Raw genomic sequence first — 21267 nt, forward strand, 5'->3', positions numbered from 1 at the left:
AAAATATATTAAAATTTAATTGAATATGAACTGGAGGAAATTTCAATTTTGATATGTACTTTAGAAAAGTCGTTAAAAATTAAATTTTCTCAGACGCATAAAAAACATCTTTTTAGTGAAAAAATATGTGGGGAATTTGGTTTTTTCGTTTTAAGTAAAAAGAACACGTGCCTCAGGACGATCAAAGTTCATTTTTTGATACAATCGCGGTTTTTTATAAATTTCTCATGAAATATGCAGATTAAAGGAAAAAATCATAGGAACAAGTTTGTAGGAAATTAAATTCTTGACAAAAAAGGTCATATTCATTTTTTTTTATAAAATGCGTATTTTTGAAGATATTTTAAAAAAACTTTTTTAGATCTGAATTGAGCGTTTTAAGGATTACAGATTTTGAAAATAACATTTTTCTAAGTAAATAGAAACTATAATAAGCATTAATGATTGATATGTTATGAGTTACGAAGTTGTCTATATTTAAGGAAAAACGTTATTTTTAACATTTGTAATCCTTAAAATGCTCAATTGATAAGATCTAAAAAAGTTTTTTAAAATATCTTCATAAATACGCATTTTATAAAAAAAAATGAATATGACCTTTTTTGTCAAGAATTTAATTTCCTACAAAATTGTTCCTATAATTTTTTCCTTTAATCTGCATATTTCATGAGATATTTAAAAAGAACCGCGATTGTATCGAAAAATGAACTTTGATCGTCCTAAGACACGTGTTATTTTTACTTAAAAAGAAAAAACCAAATTCCCCAGGTATTTTTTCACTAAAAAGAAACTTTTTATCGGGCGCCTGAGAAAATTTAATTTTTAACGACCACCCTAATGTACTTATTTAAATAATTATTTATGTTGTACGTAATTTATTTAAAAATTACACAATTTTACGGCCACCATTTCAATCACCAATAATTTAATTAGTTAATAAAAACACTAATTAACTGTAGTGATCGAGTAAGTAAAAATATTCACAAAGTTAAATATTTTAACACCTGAAAATTTTTTCAACACCGGTAAAAAATATTTACACCGGCGGCGGCGTTATTTTCACACCGCTTTCGGTATTGAAATTTAACACCGAAAATTTTAACACCTACACCGCCTGGACTTACCCCGGTGATTTTTACTGTGTAGGAATCATTACCATAATATATAATAACGATTACCATAACATTTAGAAATTCCTCATATTATAGGAATTATTACCATACTATTACAGTAATGGTTCCCATAACTTATGGTAAAAGTTACCACAGTATTATGGTAGCCGTTACCACAATATTGTGGTAATTTACCACAGCAGTATGGGAACAATTACAGTCATATTATGGGAATATTTCCCATATATTATGGAAACGTTTACCATGTTGTATAAGAATGATTCCCATACGCACCTAGAGACTGTTCTCATGTGGTCATAGGATTTATTCCTATGTGACTAGGGGTACTATTACCATGAGTATGGTAATCATTACCATACAGTATAGGAACTTCGATCATAATTATAGGAATTGTTCCCATAGTTATGGTAACTTCTCCCAGAAATTATGGGTTGCAATAATTGTCTCTCCGTGCCATCGGTTATTAATAATCAAATTTTTTTTAACAGCGACAATAAAACCAATAAGACTAGCAGGACGCAATGAAGTATACAAGTCGTACGCAGGAAGGCAGGCACTGGTTTTGGGTTGGGGTGGAGATGGAATATCACAAACAAGACGCGACTCACTTCAGTTTGGTTTCCTGCCAATTATTTCACAGGAGAAGTGTTTTCTAGATTGGGACCTACCAGAAAGTGTTGTCTGTACGGCAGCTAATACTGGGGTCGACGCTTGCAAAGGAGACAGTGGAAGTCCACTTGTGATAGACAGCAACCGGTACCATGATTACTTGCAAATCGGCATCGTAAGTTCTGGTTACGATGTCGAATGTCCGAGTTCGAGACCCGGTTTGTACACACGAGTTGATTATTTCAACGAATGGATTTATTTTGTCACGGGAATACAATATTAATATTAATTTTAATTAATTAAAAAATTAGATAATTATACGACATAATTATAGACCAATAAAAAATTTTATACGGTCGAATTTGACGTGATTATTAAAAATTAATTTAATTTTTTATTTTTCAAATATTCATTCACTGTCACAAAAAAATTTTATTTAAAATGAACTAGAGAACTGAAAAAAAAAAATTCGTTTGGTATTTTCAAATTCTAACCGGAAATAACTGAAATCGTACTTCCGCACAAAATTTTTTTTAAACTGAAAAATCCGTAATTTTGTTTTAACTTTCAATTGAATGTTAAAAAAAAATAAACGATTAAGTCATAAATTAATTTCATTATATTTAGATCTAGATCTACTTTTATTTAATTTGTAATTAATCACGATACTTAATTATTATTAACAAGTAAATAATTAAACTGTAAATAATTTATCATTTATTTACTGCAATTTAATTGATAATTTTTATTACCAATAATTTTAATTTCAATTATTATTATGCTCATTATAATGACGTTAAAATTTAAATGACATTATTGTACAAATTTACTTTTTAAGTTTATTGTTGACTTGACAAATATATTTTGTATTCAATAAATTTATCATTAATAAAATATATAAATAATTACATATTTTTTTTTTATCATTTTTTAAATCTAAATATTAACCCACGTTTTACACGATTGCCATCTTATCAAAACGGGTACGATAAATAATTTTGTAAATTTTTATTTATTTTTTAACTGAATACACAAGTAAATATATGTATATATATATATTTATTATAGAACGAGTTTATTTAACGCTAGATAATTTGTAAAGATAAATTTTTTTTCATAAAAAATTAAAATTCTTGGATAAAATAAATTGATAGATCGATAATAATTTATTTCTGATTATTTAAACAATAAAAAATAAATATCAGACTGTTCTTCAATCTCAGTAAAATTTTTATTGACAGATAAGCACATAAATTTATAAATAAGCAGCTAAGTGCTAATTGTCGATTATAAAAAAATTAATCGGTTAATTTTAAATAATGTCTGATAATTTGTATAGTCTTCAAGAAGTTTCAAAGCATAACAATAATGAAAGCACGTGGATTATTATTAAAAGTTCAGTTTATGATGTGACGGATTTTTTGAATGAGGTATTTAGAAATTTATTTTTTCTGTTAATTATTTTATTTAATTTAATACTGCGACTGCAATAGCATCCGGGAGGCGCGGAATTGATAAAAGAATGCGCTGGGAAAAATGCAACTAGTGATTTTAATAATTCTGGACACTCGAGTGACGCCCGGCGTACAATGAAACTCTACAAAATCGGGGAGATTTCTGAGGTATTTTATGGTAAATTTTTTTTTTTTTTTTATTTAACTTTAATTTTATTTTTTTTTAAGGAGAGCAAAGTAATAAATGATGATATTTCTGATAAAGAAAACTTATCAACAAAAAAACGTAAAATTTTTATTCCATTGTTCTGTAATTGTACTAATAGACAGTAAATAAAATAAAAATTATAAATAATTGTGTCAGAAATATATTTATTGAATAAAATAAAATATATTATACACGTAAATTAAATCCAACCGCCCATAACTTTACCCGTAGCTTTCGATTTTCCTCGTGCTTTTGTTTCTGCTTCTGGAGGTCTTTCAACTTTTGGTTTATCTGCAGTAGTTTTATTATCTGAACTTTGTCCAGGTTTATCATCTTTTTTCTTTTCCTCTTCTTTCTTCTCTCCCTCCACTTTCTTCTCTTCTTCCACTTTCTTCTCTCCCTCCACTTTCTTCTCTCCCTCGACTTTTTTCTCCCCTTCAATTTTCTTCTCGTCTTCCTTCTTCTTTTCCTCTTCTTTCTTTTTCTCCTCTTCTTCCTTCTTTCGGTTTTCTTCTTCTTTCTTTCTCTTCTCCTCATCTTCAACAGGTTCTTCTGGTATCGGAGAAGGAATAATTCTCGCATCTCCTTTATCTTGACTTGTTATCGACGCCGTAGCTTTAAGCATCGTCTTTCTCAGCGAATCACTTAATGACCCAGAAGTTGATAATTGCGGTCTCGGTTTTGATTGATTTCCTCCAGAAGTATTTATTGTTACCTTCGAAGCTGTTCTTTGTACTTTTTTATCATCTTCTTTGCCATCTTTATCCGCAGTTTCGTCGCCTGTTAAGTTAATAACAGAAAAAAAATTAATTATTAATCTCAATTACTAATTACCCATATAAAAATAAATAACCTTCAGAAATATCAATAATATAGAAAATGTTTCCTCGAAAATAAGGTTTACTCCGAAGTAATTGAATACATAAAAAATAATCAGTTCCGCATTCAATCCATAGTCACTCCGCATTAGATCCGTTTTGAATCCACACTAATTCTGCATTTAATCTACACTAGGATCCACAGTCAATTCACACTGGATTCGCAAACAATCCACGCTGGATCCGCACTCGATCTGCATTTAATCAGAATTAAGATTCGCGCTCAATTTGCATCAGATCCATACTCACTTCACATTCAATCCACACGCGAAAAAAATATATAGGCGCTGCAACAAGACGCAGTTCTGTGGGAGTAACAGGACAAAGTCGTGTTTCAGCAACAGGACAAAATCTTGTTGTGGCAACGCGACTTTTTCCGTTCTAGCAACAGGATTTTTTCTTTGGAATCAATATAGGAGGATTTTAAAATTTGAATAAAAATTCAAATTCTGGATGTGTCCTGTTGCTATAAGATGAAAATTCTGTCGTTGCAACAGGATTTTGTCCGGTTGCAGCGCTTACTTCTTTCCGTGCACTAAGATCTGCATCAGGCGTGCAGTGAATCCGCTTTCACTCCGCCTTTTTCATACAATTCAAAAATCCCTAGGAAATTTATCACGTAGGGGAGGGTGGGGCAGAGCGGCCCCCCTAAGCCAATTATTATTTTTTGTGGCTTTCAACCATATGATCACTTTACTTTTGTTCTATTTCGAACAAATTTATGGACATTTTGCCAAAATTCTGAAAAAATTTTTTTTTTTTTTGTGGGGCAGAGCGGCCCCCCTTCAAAAAGTGATAAAAAAAATTTTTTTTTTCGTTTTTTTTTTTTTTAAATTGTTTTCATCATTAAGAATGTATTTCTTTCTCTTGACAACTATTTTTGGTTTTATATTACTCGACAAAAATTTTTTAAAGCGTAAAAAATCGTTCACTCTCGATTACCTTAATTACTAATTGTTATTTAATAAAAAAAAAATCAATTCTATAACTTTACTTTATTTCAAAAATTTATCAACTAAAAAAAAAAATGTAACTTTTATAAATTTTTAGTGACCAAATTTGCCTCTTACATAGAGAAACGGCCGAAAAATATAAAAAAATAATTTTTTCGGAAGTTTCGGCTGGTCCATTTTGCCCCAGGTGTTATGCGTAGGGCTAGAAATGTGGAATTATGATAATTTTTTTTTAATTTGACGATAAAAATATGAAAAAATCACTTTTTCAAAATTTTGGGCTTGTCCATTTTGCCCCAAATGTCATGCGTAGGGGTAAAAATGCGCAAACATATCGGATTTATAGTAATTAGTCGAAAAAAAAAAAATTTTTTTTTTGGTCAAAATTTCAGGGGGGCCGCTCTGCCCCACCCTCCCCTACGTATTTTTTTACATCGGATATAAATAAAAAAAATCCAATACCTTCTTCGAATGAAACAGCTTTTTTCAATTCACTCTTGTTCATTTTTCCCATTATGAATTTAGCATAAGCGACACGTGTAGCTGGCGAGACTTCCACCAAATTAGGATTATATTCAACCAAACGATTCGGATCCAAAGACGCCAAATCTGATTCCGGATGATTTCTTTGATGAATACGAAGACTCCGTCGGGTTTGACGAATCTGAGCGTCTGTTCTGCTGCCAATCGGATCACGTGCAATAGTATTCTTCCTTACAACAGCGTTCCAATCTTTCTTATTCTCACTTGCTCGTTTACCAATAGCACGGGCTAATTGACTGAATACATCCTTCGGTTCCTTCTCACTCTGGATCACTGAATTAACTATTCCTTCAACGATGCCTATTTGGAAGTCTTTCTGTAATCGACGCTCCATCACACGACCCTTCTTTCCGGAGACTGCAGAAAAATAAACAATATTACTGTCTGTCTAGCTTATTAATTAATTAATCAAATAATACTGTAATTGAACATACTTGAGGCATCCCCTTGATCAACATTGGGTATTTTCATTCCATTCTGACGTAATATGTCTATTAATTCATATCTCAATGTCGAAATATCTTGACGTATTTCAATTACATCGTCTTCTGTTATACCAAAATCATCACGTTTTCTTTGTTCGGCGGTTACATAACGACGTACTAATATACGTATTACTATATCATGTCGTTCTTGAGCTTTTTCACGATTTTTTTTCTGTAAAATGAAACTACTTATTTATTTGCCTCTAATAATTTATCAAAACTTGTATATTATTGATTATTGTTATTATTTTTTTCCTTGATAATTTTTTTATGTGAAAAAAATTCAGTGCAAAAAATTATGAGTGAACATATAAATTTGATTTTCAAAATTTTTGACTTTATATTGATCATTTTTTTAGTTTCAAAAATTTTTTCTACTGAGTTGCAAAAATAATCAACTCAAAATTATGAATTTCATCAATTTTTGTACTTCACTGATATGGACATTTTTGGAACGAATTTTTTTACACGGGCCCAAATAATAAAGTATCTCAAATTTTTTCTTTATGCTTTAAAAATTATTCAAGCGAAATTATCGAAATAAAATTTTGAAATGCGACTTTAATTTTAATCAGCCCAATTTTTTTTCTTGTCCATTTTGACTACACTGTAAAAAATCAGGGGTGAATTCGAAATGATTACGAATTTTATTTCAATCCGCATTCACTCCGATTTGGATTTTCAATATTAAAATAAACTTCCTTTCGGAGTAAATTTCACTCCGAGGGATTTATATAAATGAACAGTCATCCGCTCCGCATTCACTCTGGAGTTAATCTGCATTCACTCTCCAAATTTTTTACAGTTTATTTTTTAAATTAAAAAAAAATTTTTCACTTAAATTTCCATTTGATAAAAAGTTTTACATGGCCCATTTTACCTATTTTTTTTTTTTTTAATTTATTAAAATCAATAATAATACAGCCGAACTCCATTAACTTCGACAATTAGTCTATAGAGGAGCGGAAATTTCAAGAAATTTCCAAGTTAACGGATGCCCCTTCTCCTTTAAAAAGTAAACTACACGCATGCGCTCTTACATCAACATGAATAATGCATATTTCAATACACACAGAAATACATACAAATGTATAGCATCGGGTGGGAGACAGCGTAGCTCGTGGGGGTCAAGATTTAGGGGAAGTTCCGGGATAATGGAGTCCGAGTTAGAGGAGTTCGACTGTAATAAAAATCTAAAATTCCATCCGTAGAAAGTAAAATTCTTACAATAATTGATTTAGTAGGACGTCCAGTTTTACCACAAGAAATGACTTTGTTGAATGATTTAGCAGTGGGTACCATATTAAAAGGCGGCGGTACAGTATCTCCATCTTCAAAATAACTCATCCATAAATGACTTCTCGCAAATTTCCATTCAGTATCCGCGCGTTCCTAAAATATAAAAAAAAAATAAAAAACAACTTCGATCAAGATTAAAAATTAATCAAATAAATAAATAAAAAAAACCATTTACCGAAATAATTTGATAAGAGTTCGACATCATAGCAATCAGCATGTTCAGTAAAACAATAACATTGATAACAGAGTACGATCCAAACATCAGCAACGCCCAAAATCTCGTAAAACTTTTGATTCCCGTTAAATCAAATGACATCAAATCAACCATACCAAAACTTGCCCAAAATAGTGACTGCGAAGTTTCAAAAAGATTCGCAAATCTTCGCCAAATCGAACACGCCTTTTCTTCGTTATCAAAATCCGGTATCTCCGGATTACGTAGATAACATTTTGCCTTTTCAAGATCCGCATAATACCACAGGAGCTGGTTCATACCACAGCCAAATGCAAACAACACGAGGGTGTAAATAAAAAAAAATTTAATAATATCAATAATCATACGACCCAATGATATTTGAAGCGGTCCCAAATGTGGATTGACACTAAATATATGAACTAATTTTAAAAAACTGAATATCATTCCCGCGGCAAAGGCTCCCTCGGACAATAGCATCGGATCAAAAGCATCCCACTGATCTCTTGGATACCAGGGATCTTCTCCACTCCAGTATTCTCTCTGAAAATATATCAAAGTGATATTGAATATTAATTACAGACCGTTCATATATATATGCAAAGGGTGTGAATACAAGCGAGAATAAATAAAGCCCTTCCTTATTACTCTAGTTGGCGTAAAAGAACTTTGATTAAATTTTACTTTATTAATAATAAACGTGTAGGCAGCTGTGGCTGGTTATTTATTTATTTATTTACTTGATGACAAGAGCAAATACTCACTTGTACGACAAACCATGCAGTTGCCCTCATCATAATCCAGACTACGTAGAAAGTGTTTTGAATAAAGTCAACGATATTCCAGAGATCGGAAACATATTCGAGTAAACCATCGGCCCAAAGTGAACGAATTTCGGCAGTTACCAGACCTTTGAAAAAAAAAAAAGTTTTGGTTTTTTTTTGGAAAGAATTTGAAATTTGAAGCCGCATTTTCCGGTTTTATGAAATTTTTCTAGTCGAAATTTAAGTTGAAAAATTTTTTGGGTTTTGTGTAAAAGGTTGAGGTCAATAGTCGGGAAAAATTTTTTGAATAAATTTATTAGTTTAAAAAAAAACTTTTTTTGTCGAGAAGAATCTGCCGTCAATAGAAATTATGACAAATAGACTGTAAAAATATTTTTAACATCTCATGTATTTGCGAGATAAAAAATAATCTGGTGTGTAGTAAAGTATTGAATATTTTATTTACAGCAATAAATTCTCTTTTACCCTGATAGTGAAATTGAGGTGATAAAATTTATGAGATTGACGTACACACACACATAAATAAGTTCAGATTCAGTACAATGACTTTTTTATAAATTATTTTTAATCTTTTGCGACTATTTCTTGGATTACTGCTGGCAAAAAAAATTTTGGATTCTTTATAAATTCAAATTGTGATAAATTTTCAATTTTTTTTACTTAGGAGTAAATTTCCGTCATACTCTAAATTATTTGACTCTAATCTGGGGGAGGTACTAGAGTATCTCAAAAATTTTGAACAAAAAAGAACTTAATACCTGGGGCATTACAGACATTTAAAAAAATTTGATGAAGAAAAAAAACGTTATACTAATTTTGAGTTCAAATTTTGGAGAAGAAAGTTTCCGTTGTAAAATGGGTTACCTAGAAAATTAAATACAAAGAAAATTGACGGTACTTTTTATAATTAGTGAAAAATTTTCTCAAAAAGATTGAAATCTAAAAAAATTTATACTGATTTTTAGTTCGAATTTCAGAGCGAAATTAAATACCTGGGGTAAAATGGGTCACCTAGAAAATTGAAGCAAAAAAATTTGGCGGTACTTATTATTAGTGAAAAATTTTCTCATAATGATTGAAATCTAAAAAAATTTATACCGGTTTTTAGTTCGAATTTTCGAGCGAAATGAAATACCTGGGGTAAAATGGGTAACCTACAAAATTAAATACATAGAAAATTGACGGTACTTTTTATAATTAGTGAAAAATTTCCTCAAAATGATTGAAATCTAAAAAAATTGATACCGATTCTTAGTTCAAATTTCCGAGCGAAATGAAATATCTGGGGTAAAATGGGTCACCTAGAAAATTAAATAAAAAAAAATTGGTGGTAAAACAAATAATTTTTTAATATGAATTGATGACGAATTTAAAAAAAAAATGACTCGTAGATTTCACTCCTCTATATCTGAAATAGCAAAATTAATAAAAACAAAAAATAAACCAACTTACTTATAATATAAATAATTACACCGGATTCAACAAAGCCCGGAATAGAACCTCGTTCATGTTTCTTCCAGCCAGCTAAGATTTCTCTCATCCATGCATTTCCAAATAATTCAATTACCAGATATTCAACACGTTGAGACGCCATTCCAAGTAACACTGCAAGCAATAATTTAATAATTTCAATGCGTATTAAGTTTATAGAGTGTGAATTATTTAGTCGAAATCAGAATTACATTAAACTGATTTTTATTATAATCGTTAATCATTATCTAACTTACTGAGAAAGAAGGCGTAAGAAGACGAGTGACAGATAAATTTAACGAATGGTTTCTTCATAAATAATCCCATTTTTGACGTAGGCGATACCATATATATTGTACTATATATAGGAAACATGCTGCCGAGTTTTCCAACTTCAATTAATTGCCCGACCATACTTAATCGCCGAAATCCTGGTAATCCGTCGTACCAAATGGCTGCTAATAATTGTTGAACATTCGGATGTGCTACAAACTGTCATAAATTCATCAATTAAAAATCTTTTATTAACTAAAAGTCACTAACACGAAAAGAATGTGAATAAGAAAAAATTTGTTTATTTATAAAACTCAATTTTCAGAAAAACTGTTGACTTTAGAAAAAAAATTTTCAAACAAAAATTGTAGGAAATTTAATTTCCTATAAAAAATGTCTCCAAGTTAATTAACGTAACTCTTATAGTTTCAGAGTTACAGAGATAATAAGTAAGGGATAGATTCAAAAATAATTTGTTGAAATTTATTTTTTTTATTTCAAGTTGTAATTACGCAGAAACAATTCATTGTATGTAAAAATGTTATGAGATTTTTTTTGTAGAAAATTTAATTAGCTACCAAATTGTTCATTTGCATTTTAGTGATATCTCTAGTAGTTTGGCTAGAATTTTGATTTTTTTACAAGAACTTTCAAATGCATATACAAGAATTGTAATAGAAATTCAAATATTTAAAAAATTACCTGTTTTTGTTTATATTTAATAGCAAGTTTTAGTCTATCTAATGTTTGTCGTTCGCCTGGCTCCCAATTGTCACCAGTTGGATTATAATTAAGAATTATTTCAAGTTCGTGTGAAGTGCGTGCGTGATCCAGCAGCGATGTCGCAAATACTTGACATTGTTCTTTAAGTTCCTGGATTAAAATTTTATTGATTTAATTTTATAGACAAATCTAACAAATTTAATATTTAATTAAACTGTTATTTTTATTTTTTTTTTTTATTCCTGTGATTACATTGTAGTCAGATCTGAATTCCTGCTCCATACGACTTAGCCGTCGTAATTCCCAGGATAATTCAAATGCAGTTAGTAGAGGATCTCGTGACGATAGGGCAATAAGTGAGGACGATGTTAATGCACGGTAAGCATTTATCCGAGAGCGAGAGTGACGTAGTGAATCTTGATCGTTGGACGTAACGCACTCGTCGCAACCGCATCTTAAATTTGAATTTTTAATAAATAACACTTTCGTGCATTTAACATTAAATTCTGTAGAAACTATTGAATTTACAAAGAAACTTATCTCATACTTTTTTGTAGACAATTTAATTTCCCATAAAAATGCACTCACACATATTTGTCATAATTTCAATAGTTTAGTCATAATTTTAGTTTTAAAGTCACTAGATTATTAATAAATTTTTTTTTTTAATTTAATTATAAACTCAGTAGTTTTAATTTAAAATTACGACTTAATTATCAAAGATACGATAAAAATGTATGAGATCAAATTTATAGAGGATTAAATTTACTAAAAAAAGTGCTGATTAATTTTTTTTGTAAACTTAATAATTAATGAGTTATTTCAATTTAAACTAATTTAAATTTTTATAATTTTTACAATTCTTTTTTTTTTTTTTTTTAAATAATAATAATAAACCTGGCATCATGAGGACATGGTAAAGTTGCACCACGATCAAGTAATATTTTAAGTATTTCATAATTATTTTTATGAGCCGCTAGAACCAATGGAGTGATATCAGGTGTGAAATTATAGTCGCCACTTTCCAGGGCTTCCCAGCTCTAGAATCAATAAAAAAAGAAAATAATAATAATTATTAGTACTTAGTAAAAATTGAAAATTTAAAAAGATAATACGAACGTATGGTTGACCAGCAACATGAATTTTTTCTTCATAATCAAGAAGAATTTCAACAGCTTCGACGTACTCCTCTTTAATGGCATGCAAAAGTGCATCCTTCACATTTATTTTCCACTCCAATAATATGTGAATCAGTTCAACATTTTCATTTTCAATTGCCGCGATCAGCGCGGATCTATTTAACGGGTCGACACAGTTTATGTTCAGTATTTCCGGGTGATCTTTATGCTCTTCGAGCAGCCTGCATTCGAATTTAATTTTCAAAAAATAAATCATTATTTTCCAGTACTCCAATTAAATTAAATTTAATTTGATTAATTAATTAATTAATTAATTAAAAAAAAAATACCTCCGAACAGTAGCACAGTCACCTCGCTCAGCACTTAACAGAAAATGTTTTTCAACTTGACCAAGTACATACTCAGTAGGTGGTTGCAATGATTGCATAGAAGGTGCTCGTGCCTCATTATCAACCAAATTTTCCCTCGACTCCGATTGATTCATTTTTTATTTTATTTATTTTCATAGAACTTTTTTTTTATCTCCTCTTTTAAAAAAAAATTTTCATTAATCACCAACTCAAGGAAATTAAATTTTTGTCCCTCGATGATAATTAAAAATAAAAATTACAAGTTTAAAAAATTTTCAAAAAATTTATAAGAATATCAATATATATATTTGTTATTATTTATATATGAAGCTTTTACGGTAAATAATTTAACAAGACTGACCATCGTACCCAGATACCTTGTGGAATCCTTAACAATGCGAAATCTAAGAGGGGGAGTTAAGAACTGGATTAAGAACAAAATAAACCACGAGTATCGAAAAGTTTTCATGCTCTACTTTTTTTTTATTTTTTCATTTATTTTTATCTCCTGTATTGATATATTAATTTCTCTTTTCTAATATAATTTTGTCAATCATATTAGTGACAATTTTTATATGTGGACTCTAACAACACATATGTGGGCTTATGTATGAGAAAATAACTCACGGGATTAATGCACGGACATCAGTGATATTCTAGCTTCGTACTTTTCTCATTTATCTTCATTACTACCTTTGTACTATGACGAGATTTCAGTTCTATTCTTTCTTTTTCATTTTTTTTTCTTTTTTTTTTTTAGCATATTAGTGTTTGAATATTACATGGACTTACCAACAAATGTATGTGTATGTAGGTGTGCTTTTTACTCTAATAATTTATTTTACTCGGTGTTTTATTCTCATAAGCATATTCTCTTTTTGCAACAGCGGAAATATAAATTTGTGAATGTAACTTAAGATGACATGGAAATTTATCATTTTTATAAAACTTAATATTTCAAAATGGAAGGTATTATTTTTACATCTATTTAATTATGAGGTCACTTATTTTTTGATTCACTCCAAAAAATAGGGAGTGAATTCAAATTTTTTTAAAATCCGCTGTCACTCTGGTTCAGAGTTACGGAGTTTAAAAAAAAATCAGTCCGCATATGGAGTAAATTTTGAGTTTGTTTTTTCTGGGGAATAATTTCGTGGTAAATTTGGATTTTATTTAAATTCGCACTCACTCCAAACCGGAAAAAAATCCACTCAGCATATGGAGTAAATTGGGAGTTTTTTTTCAGTAGAGTTATTTCGGGATGAATCGAATTTTTTTAAAATCCGCTGTCATTCTGATTCGGAGTTACAGAGTTAAAAAAAAAATCAGTCCGCATATGGAGTAAATTTGGAGTTTGTTTTTTCAGGGGAATAATTTCGGGGTAAATTTGGATTTTATTTAAACTCGCACTTACTCCGAACCGGAGTTACGGAGTTGAAAAAATCCACTCAGCATATGGAGTAAATTGGGAGTTTTTTTTCAGCAGAGTAATTTCGGGATGAATCGAATTTTTTTAAATCCGCTGTCACTCTGATTTAGAGTTCGAATATCAAAATAAACTCTCCTTCGCAGTAAATTTTCCCCCGAGATTAAATAAATAAACGATCCGCTCCGAATTCACTCCAGGTTTAATCTGCTTCCACTCCGCAATTTTTTACAGCATGAAAAAATACTTCATTTTTTTCATCAATTCCCGTAAAAAAAAATTCAAAATATTTTCAGTAAACTTCTGAAATCTCATAAATTTTTCAATTTCAATAATTGGCTTTTTTTGTGCGAGAACTCATTTTTTCCAATTTTTTTTCAATTTAAATAATTTTTCCCGGACTTTGAAGTAAAAAACTTTTCTTTAAATTTCATCTGGTTTTAAATCAAAAATATGTTTTACAAAAACTGTATCATATTTTTTTTTCTGCAGCCGAAAAATTAAAAATTTATGGTGGACATCAATTTCAAAAATTCCCCATAGATTAAAATAAAAAATAATTTTGTAAATCCAAATAATAATAAAATTACTAAAACAATTTATTCCAGCCATTATATTTTATTTATTTATTTATAACTTTAAGTATTAAATTTAAATACATATACAAGTTACCTCGAGTTCGAGACATATTTATTATCAATAGACGGATCATATAAATAATTTATAAAATATAAATGTATTTTATAAAATAATTATCTGCTTAAAATATTTATAACTTCATTTAATTAATTAAATTATCAATACCATTGGACTGTAAAGTAAAATATAAAATTATAATTAAAAAAAAAATTTGAAACGTGACTCTGAACAATACATCGGTAATTTAATATACATATAATAATATATAATTCAAAAGTTGACAAATCCGTCGGGTGGATGTACTTTTACGTAACGAACAATATAACGATTAGCCTTGAATATCGAACAGCTGAGCAGCTTTAATCGAGTAATGAATCCTCAAGTAACAACAGAATAATACATTTAATACTCTACTTATTCCAGTAAAATAAAATTCAGCTTAAAAAAAAGTCGTTATAAAATAAAAATAAAAAATAATTATTCATTTTTTTCATCATTAGACATAAAGGAATTGCAGAGACGCGCAAGTTCTGCGGAAGAATTATCAGCAGCCAAAATATCTGAGCAAACGATACCCAATTGTTCGATATCAATCGGTATCACTTTTAGTAATTTGTTATTACGCAGGATCATTGAGTCGATTTTACCGGAGCCAGATCTACCGAAACGTATGATGACGTCAGAACGGCCGCGAGGAATCCGAGATGAGTCGACGTCACTGAGACCGTTCAATGAGTACTCGATATTTTCTCCGGTACCGGTCATATGGTTACGGCCGAATCGTATAAATGATGATCCCATTTGACTCCGTCGTTCTTTTGAATCTGGACTCTCGTCAACGTTGGCCACCGCCCCCGCACTACGCTTCAGTATGTAATCCAGCTCATTTAGTGGCCGTAAGTTTGTTTTGTAAAGATGCAGAGATGAGGGATCCCCCCCTTTCAAGATCGTTGCCGATGACAGTATGCAGTTTCCAATTATCACGAGGCCGTATATTAATCCGTATGCAATCTAAAAATTTAATTTATTTTTTATTTACTTTACTTTTATTTACAAATGGAATTTCTGACAAATATTTGGATAGGCAACGTACGAAAAAAAAATGCGCATTTAATTTTTTTGCTGTCCGTTATAGAAAACGTATGACGTCATGTCATCTAAATTTGTGTAAGAAAATTTTGATGAAAATTTAATTAATTTTTCTGTATGAAAAAAATCGGTTATAAAAAATTTTGACGCAGAAATTATAAATTTCAGACATTGGAGCTTTGAATTAAAGTTTTTTGGAACTTCGGGATTTTGATTTAGAAGTTGAGGTGGGAAAAAGAGAAAATTTTGAGTGAATTTCAGTCAAACTTTTATTGAACGAGGGAAAAATGCAGTAAAAATTTTAATAATTATGTTCAAAAAATTTTCTCATCTTCAAATTTCAAAACCTGAAGTCGGAAATCGACCGAAATTTTTACCATGACAATTCTAAGAGTCCGAAAAAATTTTAACTTGAAGTTCTAATCTGTCTCAAATTTAAAAGTTCCGCGGTCGGACTTTTTTTCACCGGAATTTTTTGAAATGAAGTTTGAATTTTTCACACAAAATTTTGAAAGCCTAGAATCCTGTAAATTCGACGAAAGTTGATAATATATATGACCTATGACTCACAATGTCAATGTATCGATACATATATGCCATATATATTTTTGTATAACGATCAGTGAAAGAAAATTTTTAATAAAAATTTGTATTTGTCGTAAATAATTTAATTCCTACGAAAAAAAATGAGCGGCATTTAAAATAATTAATGGAGTTTTAATAAATAGTGGATTAATACTGTAGTTAAATAAAGTTGATGCTATAAAAATGATAAATCCCTCATGATTTAGTTGAACAAACGATTCTAAGATTTGCCTCGGCCATAGGGGCTGAGTAATTTTTCCTATCTTATGAGTAATCTCCGGATTTTTCGAGTGTTTCTAATTTGCTGTCATATGCTCATTTTTTTTCTATACAATTTTATTAAAAAAAAAAATTCTTTTTAACAAAATTAGATGCCGGGTATAAAATAAAATGATCTATAGATCTATCATTAATTTTTGAAAATTTGACTGATCAGTAAATTTAATAAAAAACTAAAAATACCCCCGATGTTTGATAATTTTCAAAAAAATGTTCTAATTACACAAACGAGTGTTGAATAAAAAATTTTCTGATCCATGATTTTTTACATTTATATACAAAATAATGATCATAAAAAAAAAAATTAATAATTAACACGACATCCGATTGCATACTCGCAAGTTATTGTTATGAAAACCGATAAACTTTTTTTTTGCATAACAAATTATCATCTTTCTTGGTTACTTTTTTTCCAAGGGTATATATAAGGTGTCTTATGATTTTGTTATTACTGTAAACCGAGTATAATAAATGCTATGATACTTACGGTACGTAATTAACGCTAACGGAGACTAGAGCAATAATGTCGCAGGTTTACGATCCGCAAATAAATTTCGTTTCACGAAATAAAGTATACATAAAATTAAATTGTTAAATATTTAGACCGGTCACGTCCAATTTTTTTTTTTTTTTTTTCAAACCCTTTTTACTTCAGAAAAAATTAAATCTCCTAATTTTATTTTTAAACACAAATTCAAAATTTATTTAAAACCTCAGTATTCAAAATCTCAATTTCATAAAAAATTTCAAAAGAATTAAAAAATTTTTCATTTTTAAAAATCGTACGCACATTTCACAATTCACTCGTGAATAAATTCAAAAAAATTTAAGCAATTAAATGAAAAAATTTAAACACTAAATAAAAAAAAAAATTTTAAACACCCGCGTAAATTTAAAAATGCTTAGTAATAAAAATATAAATATAAATTCACTCACCATGATGATAATGTAGCACTTGTAATAAATATATAAACAATTAATTTATTAATTTCGAATAATTAAAATTTCACAAAAAAAATTTTTACGAATGGTTAATTAAATTAATTTTTTTTTATTGTAATGGAGAACTTTGTAAAGGAGATCGCGTTTGAAGCTGAGAGATGTAACGAGTGTCCGGGATACAGAGATGACACCCTTATATATACAGATAGGTTTGCGCAGCTCCCGCCTTGTTGGGATCATAATTGTGGTACCTAGGATGATAAGGATAGTATCGTCTGAATTATTATTTTCCACGCATTTAACACGATACCCCGACATTATATTTTGATTCAATTACACCTTAGTTACCACTAACCACCAGTACCTCGTAGACGACCTACGTAATTTAAACTCATTATTTATTACTCTAGTAAATAATAATCATAGGTAAGCCAAGATATTTATTGTTCTTATTATCATTTTATACTTATCTGATAGACGATACTAAATACAGACGAATATGAGTATTTTGTAAATATTTATGATTGATTTTAACGATGCAATCTTAGATTTTAATAACATGCAGAATTTTTTTTTTAATTCAAATTCAAATAACTCATTAATTATTGAGTAAATATGTTCAAAGGGAAAAAAAAAAACCGGGGTAAGTCCAGGCAGTGTAGGTGTTAAAATTTTCGGTGTTGAATTTCAACACCGAAAGCGGTGTTAAAATAACACCACCACCGATGTAAATAATTCTTTACCGGTGTTAAAAATATTTAACTTTGTGAATATTTTTACTTACTTGATCACTGCAGTTAATTAGTGTTTTTATTAATTAATTAAATTATTGATGATTGAAATAGTGGGCGTAAAATTGTGTAATTTTTTAAATAAATTATGTATGACATAAATAATTATTTAAATAAGTAAATAGCAAAATTTTAATTTCCTCCAGATAATATTCATTAAATTTTTATATTCTTTTACATGTAATAAATTTTTATATAATTTCTGTACGTGGAATTTTTTTTTACACCGCCTACACCGGTGTTTTCTCATTTTAACACCGCTCTTTTTACAGTGTTTTATAATCTTTAAAGTTAATACTCCAAGCGGACGCAGTTTACTCCGCTTTTACACCGGTTTAACATCAGTACTTAAACACTGCCAAAGTACACCGCCTACACCGGTGTTATTTCACTTTAACACCACGCGGTGTTAAATTGAGTCCATTTTTGACACCGCTCTTTTTACAGTATAGGTATTTTTAGTATTATTATTACTGCAAAAAAAAAAATTAATTAGAGTTTAAATGGAAATAACTCATTAACTATCGAGTTTACAAAAGAAATTAACCAACACTTTTCTGTAGGAAATTTAATCTTCTATAAATTTGACACCATGCACTTTCATCGTATCTTTGATAAATAAGTCGTAATTTAAAATTTAAAGTACTCGGTATATAATTAAATTAAAAATACTTTATTATTGATACTCTAGTGACTATAAAATGCAAATTATGACTAAACTATTGATATTATGTCAAATATGTATGAATGCAATTTTATAGGAAATTAAATTCTCTACAAAAAAGTATTTGATGAGTTTATCTGCAAACTCAATAGTTTTAACACAATTTTAATTCAAAGTCAGACATAATAAATTTATTACTTTAAATGGGATTTTATTTTTAAATAAATTGAATTTTTTTTTTTTTAACCCAATTAAGATTTTTTGTCATTAATCCCGTCTAATTAAGATTGTATTAATTTTAATTTTATTTTAGGGGAATATTTTAAAGAAATGTCTTAACACAGATATTTAATTATTATGAAGTATAAATCTTTATTTTCGTCGTTATATTTTTAGTAGACGTGAGAAAATTATAAAATATGTCATGAAATTGTGAAAATATGTCTGGGCTTATTGAAATGTTTGAAAAGATCTGCGGGATTTTTAATAATTATTTTAAACGTAAAAAAAACTCCTACGCGAGATATTTCAATAGAGAAAAAAAAATTGTCTACTCGCGTTTTTATTCTCTATACACTTTTAGTAGATACAAATTTCATTAGAGAGTTAATTAAAATTTATTTATTTTTCTCATAAAAAAAAAATTATTTCAACAACTTTTTAGTCTACGAAAAAAAGCTGGGGCAAAATCGAGCGGTTCATAATTTTATAAAAAATTACAAATTCAATTATATAATTTTTTTTTTTATTTTCATTAATTCTTTGAGCCTCGACTGAATAAAAAATTTCAATTAAAAAGTACGTCAATTTTTTTTTTTTTTACTAAAACTTTAAATTACAATCTGTCATTGGCACGATCAATTAATTTTTGTCATATATAGTTTGTGCGTGTCAGAGTGAGTACACAAAAACTCATCGATAATTACATATATTTATGAATTCATGCCCGGGTCAAAAATAAAATTTGATTTAGACTTGGTTTACTAAGTCGAAATTTGGAGCCGTTTTTTACAAGACAAACTTTACTTTTTTTACGGAGATATGAAACCCGAATCGAAAAGTTTCAGCATTATTTCAAACTGATTAGGCTTAACTAAACCTTAAATGAAGCTGACTGCGCTGAACTGAATCTTACTTGAAACGGACTACGCTTAATTGAGCCTTAAATTAAACTGTTCAGCCTATCAGTTGACATTATTTCAAACTGATCAGCCTGCTAGAGGAATTAAGTTAAAGCTGGATTCAACCTGAATAAGCTTAAGCTTCAAACTGACGTAAAATTTTCAGGCTGTTTTAAAACTGAACCTACTATATAATTGAAAATACAATGCATTCAAGCTGAATAACCTGTTGGTTATTCAGTTCAAAACTAGTTTAACTTTTGAGCTTATTTTCGAACTGAATAAACTGCTATTTAACAAAATTTAGACTTGAATTGAAACTGTCACACTGCTATTATAGAGCATAATTGCGACCTGAAGAACCTTAATTCTGCACTGATTTGAAGCTGATCACACTGCTGCAATTAAACATATTTTTAACCTGAAGAGCCTGATTTGACGCTTTTGTCAAACTGAATAGTCTGACTAATTGATTTTATTTTCAAGCTTAATTTCAGCCTGATGGTCCTGAAAAGTGAAATATGACGACCTTTCAGTCTGAATTCAGATTCATTTTTTAATGTATTTTAAATAGCCTCTTTTAATTATTTTCTACCGTTGGTTAGCAGTTTATTCAGTCTGAATTAATGCTGAAACTTTTCGACTCCAGAATACCTTGAGTTTTCGCCTTGGTTTAGACTTAACTGGCTTACTTAGTTACGATTTAAGACGAAAAAGTTTAAATCAAGTCGAAATTAACTTGGTTTAGATTTACTCGACTTAAATTATAAGACGAAAAAATCAAAACGAAGGTGAAATAATTTTTATACATTAAAGTGAAAGTAAGGCGAATAAATAACTTTTTTTCGACTTGGGTCAGCAAGTCAAAGTAATGTGAATGACTATCGTGCTCAAAGTAAAGACGAATAAGTTCAAACTAGGGATCAAAAAATACAAATAAGTTGAAACTAAAATGAAAAAAGTTGAAAAAAATTTAATTTAAGTCAAAAAAGTCGAGATCTTATCGAAAAATCGTCGGCGAATGGATAATTTCAAAAGAAAATAAGGTGAAGCGAGCCTGAATCAAGTTTTATTTTTGACCCGGGTGGTTAAATTAATAAATATTTTTTCAATCTTATGATTATTGACTTGTTGAGTAAATTGTTAGTGATTTCTTTTGTAAAAAAATCAGGAGTAAATTCGAAGTGAACCCGAATTTTATATTAATCCGGACTAACTCCGCACGCGGTTTTTTTT

General features: G+C 29.2%; 4 protein-coding genes across 4 annotated transcripts in view; 2 read left to right on the forward strand and 2 right to left on the reverse strand.

Moving 5' to 3' along the window:
* The window catches only part of LOC130677046 (ovochymase-like), a 3551-nt gene extending 1083 nt beyond the window's left edge, over window positions 1-2468 (forward strand). Inside the window, exon 3 of the mRNA XM_057483607.1 lies at window positions 1622-2468. Coding sequence (XP_057339590.1) covers window positions 1622-2025 — 404 coding nt within the window. The 3' untranslated portion in view covers window positions 2026-2468. The remainder of the gene's footprint in view (window positions 1-1621) is intronic.
* Window positions 2469-2966: 498 nt separating this feature from the next.
* On the forward strand, window positions 2967-3529 carry LOC130677003 (cytochrome b5-like). Its single transcript, XM_057483520.1, has 3 exons — window positions 2967-3172; window positions 3236-3364; window positions 3425-3529. Exons 1-3 carry the CDS (start codon window positions 3062-3064, stop codon window positions 3527-3529), a joined length of 345 nt encoding a protein of 114 aa, XP_057339503.1. The 5' UTR covers window positions 2967-3061.
* On the reverse strand, window positions 3359-12841 carry LOC130677048 (transient receptor potential protein). The gene is made up of 13 exons (XM_057483608.1): window positions 12475-12841; window positions 12126-12366; window positions 11904-12046; window positions 11259-11460; window positions 10986-11156; window positions 10268-10502; window positions 9993-10145; window positions 8520-8665; window positions 7738-8298; window positions 7491-7655; window positions 6213-6435; window positions 5698-6135; window positions 3359-4184 (listed from the first exon to the last, which is right to left on the reverse strand). The coding sequence occupies exons 1-13, from the start codon at window positions 12627-12629 to the stop codon at window positions 3604-3606; spliced, it is 3414 nt and encodes a 1137-aa protein (XP_057339591.1). The 5' UTR covers window positions 12630-12841; the 3' UTR covers window positions 3359-3603.
* Window positions 12842-14530: 1689 nt separating this feature from the next.
* On the reverse strand, window positions 14531-17638 carry LOC130677217 (FMRFamide-related peptides-like). Its single transcript, XM_057483892.1, has 2 exons — window positions 17450-17638; window positions 14531-15571 (listed from the first exon to the last, which is right to left on the reverse strand). The coding sequence occupies exons 1-2, from the start codon at window positions 17450-17452 to the stop codon at window positions 15038-15040; spliced, it is 537 nt and encodes a 178-aa protein (XP_057339875.1). The 5' UTR covers window positions 17453-17638; the 3' UTR covers window positions 14531-15037.
* Window positions 17639-21267: the final 3629 nt, after the last annotated feature.

The sequence above is a fragment of the Microplitis mediator genome, chromosome 11 (genome assembly GCF_029852145.1).
Source record: "Microplitis mediator isolate UGA2020A chromosome 11, iyMicMedi2.1, whole genome shotgun sequence".
NCBI classification, from domain to species: domain Eukaryota; kingdom Metazoa; phylum Arthropoda; class Insecta; order Hymenoptera; family Braconidae; genus Microplitis; species Microplitis mediator.

What these genes read in the sequence shown, in the direction of transcription:
- LOC130677048 (XM_057483608.1), bottom strand. Translation starts at nt 12,629, where the DNA reads ATGAATCAATCGGAGTCGAGGGAAAATTTGGTTGATAATGAGGCACGA. An exon ending in AATTCAGATCTGACTACAAT is followed by an intron (nt 11,157 to 11,258) that starts GTAATCACAGGA and finishes ATTTTAATCCAG; the next exon opens with GAACTTAAAGAACAATGTCA. An exon ending in TGATCAAGGGGATGCCTCAA is followed by an intron (nt 6,136 to 6,212) that starts GTATGTTCAATT and finishes ATTTTTCTGCAG; the next exon opens with TCTCCGGAAAGAAGGGTCGT.
- LOC130677003 (XM_057483520.1), top strand. Translation starts at nt 3,062, where the DNA reads ATGTCTGATAATTTGTATAGTCTTCAAGAAGTTTCAAAGCATAACAAT. An exon ending in TGACGGATTTTTTGAATGAG is followed by an intron (nt 3,173 to 3,235) that starts GTATTTAGAAAT and finishes CGACTGCAATAG; the next exon opens with CATCCGGGAGGCGCGGAATT. An exon ending in AAATCGGGGAGATTTCTGAG is followed by an intron (nt 3,365 to 3,424) that starts GTATTTTATGGT and finishes TTTTTTTTTAAG; the next exon opens with GAGAGCAAAGTAATAAATGA.